Raw genomic sequence first — 10,251 nt, forward strand, 5'->3', positions numbered from 1 at the left:
AGTGTATCCATGAAAAGTTTAAAACTATCAAATACTTATCATAGCACCACATCTGAAGGCACTCAGGATTAATACATCTGAGATCGTCATTTTTTTGAGAATTACACATCTGGTGCCTTGGGATTGACACATCCAAAGATTATCAGGATTAACACATCTAAGATGATTAGTTTTTTAAAAATTACACATCTAGTATCTTGGGATTAACACATCTAAGAGCATGATCCTCTGCGAATTACACATCTAAAGTGTTTGTCTGCTGAGATGGGTTCAAGATCTTGGATGATAGTCCTAGTGTAAAGCATCCTTGAGGGTGCACTACTAGAAAACCCTTGTATCACGTGTGTTCAAGAGGTATTTAAAAAACCCCTTAACTAAATTTTTTTCCCCAATAAAACAACCCCTCTTTACTTATGAACTAATGGATTTTTTTTTCTATAGTTTAATTAAAAAACCTTTCCTGTTAATGTAATTCTGTTAATTTTTCTCAATGTATCTAATTAATAAACCCCTCTTGCTGAACTGACATGGTACACTAACATTTTTTGAGGTGAACCCCCTGAGAAAGCATCCAATGGATGGCATTCACATGTCAACTATTCAAACTTTAATGGAGTTATAATCTCAATAATTTATAATATGCAAATTAATGAGATATATCCTGAAAATTTCTCTAAACAAAGTTTCGGTCTATCCTTCTAGTCATTCAGTCTCTCACTAGTTTCTTAATTTGATCACCCTATGTTTTTCCTCAAAAGGTTTCCTCCCCCCAATCTTATTTCTCAAATTAATTGTACAAATATCTTGCGTGTGCACTCCCAAGATACAAGCACAATTTCATAGGATGATTGTCTCAACATGTGAGAATATTCAAATCACTTCTATGGCCAGCAAAGATGATTGATTCGTCCTCATATGATACATAATCACTTGTTCTAATCCCTTGACAGTTAACCTTTGAAAAATAAATCCTAGGAACTAAGATCGGCTCTAATACTATTTGTAAGGTTCTCCCCTTCCAAAATAGGGGAAACACTTAAAATAGTCTACTAAGTCTTAGCTTGGAGAAAATTTCCTACTCGTCGACACCTTGACCAAGGATACGATTTGTAGGTAAGACCTAGTCCTATCCCACAGGGGGAGCGTGGTCTTCTAAAAGTCAAATTACCCATAGGATAATTGATCATAATTTGGGGAACCCTACTAATCTTGATTCCTAGAGACAACACTTTTTTCCTCATCCATGCAAGGCACAGCTACTGGCCTAGTCTCCTAGAATAAAGTTGTTCAAGAACCTATTTATCTAGCGTAGGGCTTTCACTTAATCTGTTGGAAGTAGGATGGTGTCGTCAGGGCATTCCATCCTCCCACTTTCCACCCTACTCACGTGTCAATTTGTTTTCTATTTAATCCTACTACACTGTTTGACATAAATAAACATGTTCCTTAATTAAGGCCCTTTCACAAAGTTCGTTGCCCACGCGGCCCTGCCAACCAATAATTTGAAAAGTTTTCCTGCGAAATCAGGATGATCAAAGAGGACAATATATTTTGGTTTTAGAAGATGAAGTTTATAGAAATGCTACGTGTAGCATGCCCATCCATAGACACAAACAAAGGTCTTGAGTTTCGAGGGAGAATATTGCATGGCACATGCTTATATGGTCTTCACCAAGACGGTAATATTTTTAACAGAGGAGAAAGTTACAAGAAAAAACTCATAAGTACTCGGGATGTAAGAACCAAAGAACAACCAACAGCTACACTCAGGAGGAAAGGTGTATATTATGGGACGGACATAAACATCCTGATCTGCAAGACGGGGCCAGCTACACTTCATCGATGGATTTCATCTCTGCACTTGATCAGCTCTATATTACTAGCTCTCGCTGCAATCGCTTCCACATTTCCTGCGCGTAGTGCCAGCAGTTGGAGAAGACCAGGCTGTAGGTCGGGTCAAATATCCAGCAGAATCTCTAGTATTCGCCGAAAGCCCAATCTCCTACCATCGCACCGAATAATCTCCCTGCCAGGTTCACTCAAATGTTCAATAACTTCATCCTTCGTGAGCCAGAAAATGCAAATTCCGGCGAGGTGCGACGGCAAACACTACTTTCTCGGCTACAATAAATCGCTGCATGTGCTCGTTCCCCAGCTCCAGAATGAGCATACGGTGTGTAATATGGAAGATCTCACACAGAATGGCAGACGTCGACCGAGCCGAGTCTGATAGGGGTGGTGTTACGTAGTACATTGTCTGAAGAGTGAGGGTTTCAAAGATGGGGTCTTTGGGCACCTCATTATGGATGCCGCCCTTCGTCGCGGCCGACGCTACATTCTCTCCTCTGGCCGCCGACGGCCGACTTCTGCTCGCCTCGCTCTCCAAGGCCCGACTTCCGTTCGCCGCGCTGGAGGAAGCAGCTGAACCCATGGAAAGAACGTACCCGACGTGGGCGAGGCTGAGCTTGAGATCAAGCACAAGCGCCGCCCTGCGACGCTGCGCCCGATTCAAAACCTCCTCGACTGGGGATTGTTATATAAAGATGGAATCCGTCGCCCACAGTCTTGCTTTCATAATTTTGATTAGCTGGTTTTATTCGATGCGGTGCAGGTGTTTCTTTATTCTGCTCCACTTTGCAGTTTGCTTTCCAGCTGCAAAGCATGGGTGTTATTCTTTTGATAGTGTATGATCTACGTCGATCTCTTTGTTTCGTGCTTCCACTACGGGCCTCTGATCCCTCTGGTCCATGCCATCGCCAGCAACTTTCTACTCCCAATTACTCTTGGCGGATTACTCTTGGCGGACCCCGCTTCATTCGAGCTAGAACAAATCTTTTAAATCTAGTGTCCTATTTAGGTGCACTTCTCTAACCTCCCCTACTATCTCTAGGGGGGAGTCCGCTCTACTCTCAATGTATTGGGCAAGGTGCTTTATGTTCCACCTACCAAACATAACGAAGGATGTGGTGCAAGAATGGCATGCATATTGTGGGACAGGCGCAATGAGACACCAGAGGAGACGGAGCTGGTCAATCCCGAAGGTATTTAGTTCTCTGTGATGATCAGGTATTTAGTTCTCTGTGATGATCAGGTCAATCCCGAAGGTATTTAGTTCTCTGTGATGATCAGGTCTGATGCCTTTCAGGATACCTCTAAGTGTAAGGAGACTAGACACTTTGCCAAAGAATGCCCCTATAAGATTAAGAGCATCTCCCCCTAAGATCAAGAGCGGCTCCCCCAAGGGTAACAAGGGCACCCTAGAAGAACCCTAGTGCCTCAGAGGGGTCTAGTCGAGCAGCTCCCTCATGTAACGTAGGAAATTATGTGCTCGGTTGTAAAATACATGCACATGTAGGATAAGGGCCTAAGCACATGATGTGGGGCATAGGACTTGGGTTTATGGGCAGCCCATGTGTGAAATATCCTAGGAGTAAGTGACTATATAAGTCACTTATGGGATAGTTTGTACACCAATCTTTTGATATCTTTTATGAATACACATTACCTTGATTCCTATGGCACAAGCTTCCATGGTGAGCTTCTCCCTTCATTTGATTCCAGTATGGTGACCTACACCCTTGTTGTCTACTCCATTAAATGAGTGGGCCTCCTTCTTGGAGTGGTTTCTAGTATTTTCTTGAGTTCTCTTTATTTTCTTGAAGTTCTTGATCTTTCTTGAATTTCTTGGGAATCTTGAAACACATTGAGTTTAGTGCACATGAAGATCATGGCAATTGATCTTGATCTTTGATCCATCTTCTTGTATAATTTTCATGATTTTCTTTTAACAAATCCATGGCTACAATTTATTTTCATGTTAGAGTGATGGAATGAGCCAAACTTTGCTTGATTTTTTCCAAGGATTTGATTAATTTTGAGACTTTGGATCAAATTTGAGGTGGGCTCGATCAAATTTTAGAGAGTTGAAAAAAAAATGCAAGGAAAAGATTTTTGGACAGAGGAGAACAGCTGCCTGCAATGTGGGTTTGTAGCCTACGGTTTCTAGGGCTAATACCACCATTGCAAAGATCTTGTTGTGCATTGAGTAGGTGGAGATTGCTGATTCGTGTAAGCACTGCCTCCTGCATCAGATTTGCGCAAACACGCCCCTGCAGTATAGAGTTATTATGGCCTCAAGGGAGAAGTCGATGATCACGTTTCAAGCATGGCCAATTTTTTTTGCCCTACAACCCTAGCCTTTACGTACATCAAAATACGGTTTCTTGTGTTTTATTTCTCATGATACAACCCTCACAAGGCATGCCTTACACGATTTGATGTTGATTAGCAAGAAATTAATCATAATGGAGCAAAAAAGGGCTGCACCATTGTTCAAGGTTTTTCTTGAATGGAGATTAGGTGTGATCAAGCCTTGTTAGAGGCAAGCCTAATCACACATTGGGGTATTCGCCAAACCCTAGATCAATCTTGTTTAATTTCTTCATTGAGTCATTCCCTAATGCAATTGCAAGCAACTTAATGGCTTTGCAAGCCATGGTAAGCATAGGGTTTGAAGAATAAATGATTTGCAGGTTGCCAATGCATCAAATGACTTCTTGGAAACATTGGTGAAGGGGGAATGATAGGGTCTATGCTTCTTGAATGTGAATTGTTTTGTGTACCTATTGGAAGCAAAATGTGTATGATTGCACACCATTACACATCATTGATGGTTTCCTTGAAGCATGGGATACTTCCTTGAAACATTTTGACACTCTTCATGCTTCATAGAAGAGATTGCAAGCATTTGAGAAGCAACAAACCATACAAGCATACGGAATGCAAGTGATGCACTTGGATGCCATTTGAAGAGTAATGAAACTATCGATGCTTCTTCACCAAGTTGGATTAAGGCTCATGAAGATGCGAAATGCATATGTGATCTATGGGATTTGCTATTTGTTGACTCTTTAATGTCTTTATTGGGTACCAAATGCCATTGGGATTGCATTTCATGATATTCAAAACTTCTAACATGTTTGGGATGTCAATGGACACACAAACTTGATGCTTATACCATGATTGTTATCCATTGGATTGCCTATACTCACATGGGTGCCATGGTGGTAAGGGCATATGGTTAATGTTGGAAAGGCTATTGGAGAGCTACATTACATGGATCATGTTATGGATCAAAAGGGGAATCATATGCTATATGCCATGGTTTTGTATAGCATGAGTTCATGCATTCAATTGTAAGTGATCTACACTCTCATCCATTTCTAAGCTTTCATTTGATTTTTGTAGAAGTAGAAAGCTAGATATGTGGTGAGGGTACCTTGGCAATAAGGAGTGTGTCTTGAACTCACCGTGCCATGAGTGCCTTGGTAAAGTGATACGGTGAGGGATTAGGTATATGGGGGTGAAGAAATGGCCCAAACCTTTGCCCTTGGATTGTAAACTTGAGTGAAGGGGTTGGAAGAGTTTGGCTAGGAGATTAGCAAGTTTCAACGTGCTTCATCGACAATCATCTCGTTGGTAATTTCATTTGGAGCAAAGCAATGGCAAATGCAAAAGTTGATAATTGCATTTGGAGCAAAGCAATGGCACAAGCAAAGTGAAAAAGATTGTAGTTATTGGTATATGCATATTGCTTATGCTTGGGCATTATTTGCGATCACATTTTGGATTGAGTATAAGAAGCGACAGTTGCTTTATTGAGATACAAAGATAGAGTACAAGGGTGCCACTATGGAAAGTTGTGAGGTAGGTAGCTTGGTTTCAAAAGGTACTTGGTAATATGGATGAGCATGTGGATAGGGCCATTGTCATTTATTGTGACAACATGAGTAGCATACAGCTCGTCAGTTGCCCAATATATCATGTTAAGATGAAGGTCATTGAGGTGTATTATCACTTTGTGAGAGAAAAGGTTCTAGCAGGTGATGTAGATCTAGTATATGTTAGCATAGAAGATTAGGTGGCTGACATCTTCACGAAAGCACTTGGCATAGAGAAGCTCTATAGGTTTAGGAGCTTACTTGGAGTGGAGTGTGTGAAGTTCAGCTCGAGAGGGGGAGAGTTAAGATATCAAGCTTAACTAGTGCTACGGACATTGATGACCTACCTGGGTGATAACTTTCACACTTGTGTCACTAGCGTAGTTGGTGAGATTATGGTTGATATGCTGCTAGTGGATGACAGGCTGGTTGATATGCTGCTAGTACTATAGTTATGGCATAGTTATAATGCCAGCTCATGCGGTCGAGTTCACACTATGGACCGACCATTGTTTGTAATAGTAGGAGAGTTCTTTCCCTTATAGTTGCCCGCATTCTCTTTACCTTTTACAGGAGAGGAACCTTGCTTTTATGGTTGCGTTCAGAGCTCCTGGTTGCCCAACTGCTTTGGGGACTGGATGATCAATGGGCTCTTATGGGTGCCTATTGGCGAGGTCCCATTCGACATTCCCATTGGCCTTGTGGCCATTGGGCAAGGAGCTTGGGACTATGGCCCTTCTGGTTATGGTTTCCATAGTAGATTGATAGAAAAGACGAATGAGAGGACAGCAATGAAGCGACCCCTAACCCGGTTCATGCCCCGCTCGGCCCCGCTCACCAATAATTTGAAAAGTGTTCCCCCGAAATCAGGATTATCAAAGAGGACACTATATTTTGGTTTTAGAAGATGAAGTTTCTACAGATGCTGCACGTGTAGCGTGCCCATCCAGGCAGACAACCCCCCATACACACAGAGTTGGAGGAAAGGTGTAGATTACAGGACCGACATGAACATCCTGATCTGCAAGACGGGGCCAGCTACACTTCATCGATGGATTACAATTCAATGTGTTGAACCATCATCTCTGCACTTGATCAGCTCTATATTACTAGCTCTCGCTGCAGTCGCTTCCACATTTCCTGCGCGTAGTGCCAGCAGTTGGAGAAGGCCAGGCTGTAGGTCGGGTCAAAATCCAGCAGAATCTCTAGTATTCGCCGAAAGCCCAATCTCCTACCATCGCACCGAATAATCTCCCTGCAAGGTTCACTCAAATGTTTCATAACTTCATCCTTCGTGAGCCAGAAAATGCAAATGCCGGCGAGGTGCGGCGGCAACATTACTTTCTCGGCTACAATAAATCGCTGCATGTGCTCGTTCCCCAGCTCCAGAATGAGCATATGGTGTGTAACATCGAAGATCTCACACAGACTGGCAGACGTCGACCGAGCCGAGTCTGATAGGGGTGGTGTTACGTAGAACATTGTCTGAAGAGTGAGGGTGTCAAAGATGGGGTCTTTGGGCACCTCATTATGGATGCCGCCCTTCGTCGCGGCCGACGCTACACTCTCTCCACTGGCCGCCGACGGCCGACTTCTGCTCGCCTCGCTGCCCAAGGCCCGACTTCCGTTCTCCGCGCTGGAGGAAGCAGCTGAACCCATGCAACGAACGTACCCGTGGGCGAGGCTGAGCACAGGCGCCCCCTGCGACGCTGCGCCCGATCTAGAACCTCCTCGACTGGGGATTGTTATATAAAGATGGAATCCGTCGCCCACAGTCTTGCTTTCATAATTTTCATTAGCTGGTTTTATTCGATGCGGTGCAGGTGTTTTGCTCCACTTTGGAGTTTGCTTTCCAGCTGCAACGCATGGGTGATAGATTAATAAATGCCCACACACGTGGACAGCCGCGTGATGTGAACGGGCACTTTATTCTGCTCCACTTTGGAGTTTACGGGTGTTATTCTTTCGATAGATTAATAGTTAGAGCTGCCCACACACGTGGACAGCCGCGTGATGTGAACGGGCACAGGTCCTTTATAAAAGCACGTATTGCTTTCTTGATTAATATACACACTAGTATGGAAAGCATGTATTGCTTTCTTGATTAATATAACACTAGTATGGGACCCGGGAACCACACGATGCTTCGGCATTGTTTGGAATGGCATATATATCCTATTTAATTTATGTGTTTTTACACACATAAAGTAACTGCAATGGTTTGCGCGCGTCCAAGAGTGCGAGTGTGAGTGAGAGAGACAAAGACAAATAGAATGTTAATGATTTTGGGAATCACTATGCATAGTTGGCATTTCAGTTGGTGCCTCAGGAGGTGGCATGAGAAAAGCTATGGTCGTCAAGGCACTGAAATCATAGATGCAAGCTTCTTTTTCTTACTATTACGTTGTTTGTGTATAAATTTTACGCAGTAATTCATTAATTAATGACAACTGCCATCGTCAGTAATTAATTTATTATAAGCTAAGGTTGAACCTTTGACCATAAAGGTAGACTCTTTTATATTATAGATTTATTTTTATTTTTATATTTTATTTTAGTTTGTTGATTGTGTGCGATTGCTCCTCTTCTTGGACGCGTATCAGAGCATGCGTAGTCTTCGTCTCAGATGAAGTCACCAACTGCATCACCCCCCGAGATGGAGAAAAGGGCACACCTGGCGAGGGAGCTCGATATGAGCAGGCCCAACGTGTCGTCCCACCCGAAGCTCTCCGAATAGAGAGCAGGTTGACCCCACAGCCCCATAGACAACACTGGGTGTACACGAGCCCAGCTTGCCTCTGACAAAAGCCAGGTTCATAAGCTGACGCTCTGGCCTGTGCGTTAAAGTTTTGTTACCGCCTCCACGCAGTCAAATATATATATATATATATATATACATAGAGAGAGAGAGAGAGAGAGAGAGAGAGAGAGAGAGAGAAACACGAATTGAACATTGAACAAAAATTAACTCGCATGTTTACGACAGCATAAAGAGACAAAAAAGCATGAATTGAATGCGCGATGGCCTACGTCACTTTTGGAGTTTGCAAATGTAGACGGTTGGCAAATGGTAGGGAAAAGGCAGTGATGCTTTATATAGCACGGGAGGAGAAATAGGAAACACCAACACCAAGAGAAAGACGAATCGCGGATGACACTAGGAGAAGAGAAAGACGAATCGTTGATGGAGAATCTCGCTTCAGCTCTCCTTCCTTGTCAAACCTCGTTTTCGCTCTCCTCGTCTCCAGGCCACCACGTAGAAGAAAAAATGTCTTCCATTAATATATAGTATAGATAATACATCGTGCATAACCATCTCCCTGTCTCTCTCATGATCTTTCTCAACCGACTCTGCCCTGCTGGGCTTCACACAAAGTTAGGGGGTCTCTATTAAAACCCCCACAGTATGATCTACGTCAATCTCTTTGTTTCATGCTTCCACTACGGGCCTCTGATCCCTCTAGTCCATGCCATCGCCACCAACTTCTACTCCCAATTACTCTTGGCAGACCCCCCTTCATCACAAGAACAAGTGCGTGGTAGATCCTACGGACGGTCCTCTCACATGATCTTCAACGATCGTTGGATTCTGCTTCCTCATCTGGCGGGCTCTTCCCGCCAGAAGTACACAGGCGAGAATGGGCTTCTTGTCTCCCTCTTTCATCAACATTGGGATCTTATGAAGGCCGGCCTACTAGTAACCTTCAATGAAGTCATGTGGACCAACACCCTCCCAAAGAAACCTGTAGAGTGTCTCAGTCAAAGGAGGGGGCGACATGCTTGAGGTGCACCACTGGAGCACCATCACCCTCCTTGGAATGACCTACAAAATCCTCTTGCTAGGGTGATCAATTTTTGAAATTTAGAAACAAATTGTACAACAATTTAATTAATTTTTGAATGTTAAGCTAGTTCATGGCTTTCAAATTGACGGGTAGGGTAGACCTTCAAATTTTAGCTTTGATTACTATTTTTCTAGTGTGTATTGTTTGGGAAGGAGAAGATGTTGGTACTCTCCCATTGTTACATTGTTGAGATTGTAATGGTAGTAATTTTATTTATTCACACACACGCATGCACATGCATATGAGTACTAATTTATCTTACACATATATACTCAACTTACCTGCACAAATTGTAAGAAATTTTTATTTCTAACCCATGTACACATACACACAAAACACACATGAATATGCTTACAACAATTGTTTTAACCCAAAACATCTATGGAGTAAAGGGCAGGAAAACAAAAGTGAAGAGCAGGAAAACTCGAGTTGTCTGAGTGCGCATAAAATAATTACGATTAAAGAGACACTACATACCGCCCACATGGCATCACACCTCCCGATATGTGGGAGTTCCACCTGATAGACAACTGAAGCATGGCGTGTACAACCTACTAGTAACTCCTTGCAAAATTGATGCAAGCCATGGTAAGCATAGGGTTTGAAGAATAAATGATTTGCAGGTTGCCAATGCATCAAATAACTTCTTGGAAACATTGGTGAAGGGGGATTGGTAGGGTCTATGC

At 42.9% G+C, this 10,251-nt stretch overlaps 1 protein-coding gene across 1 annotated transcript; it reads right to left on the reverse strand.

The window, feature by feature from the left end:
• Positions 1 to 6,699: 6,699 nt before the first annotated feature.
• Positions 6,700 to 7,473, reverse strand: LOC147625620 (uncharacterized). The gene has a single exon (XM_086817808.1). It carries the CDS (start codon positions 7,377 to 7,379, stop codon positions 6,822 to 6,824), a length of 558 nt encoding a protein of 185 aa, XP_086673934.1. The 5' UTR covers positions 7,380 to 7,473; the 3' UTR covers positions 6,700 to 6,821.
• Between the last annotated feature and the right edge of the window lie 2,778 nt (positions 7,474 to 10,251).

The sequence above is a fragment of the Cibotium barometz genome, chromosome 23 (assembly GCF_041138505.1).
Source record: "Cibotium barometz isolate CiBa-2024 chromosome 23, ASM4113850v1, whole genome shotgun sequence".
Classification (NCBI taxonomy): Eukaryota; Viridiplantae; Streptophyta; class Polypodiopsida; order Cyatheales; family Cibotiaceae; genus Cibotium; species Cibotium barometz.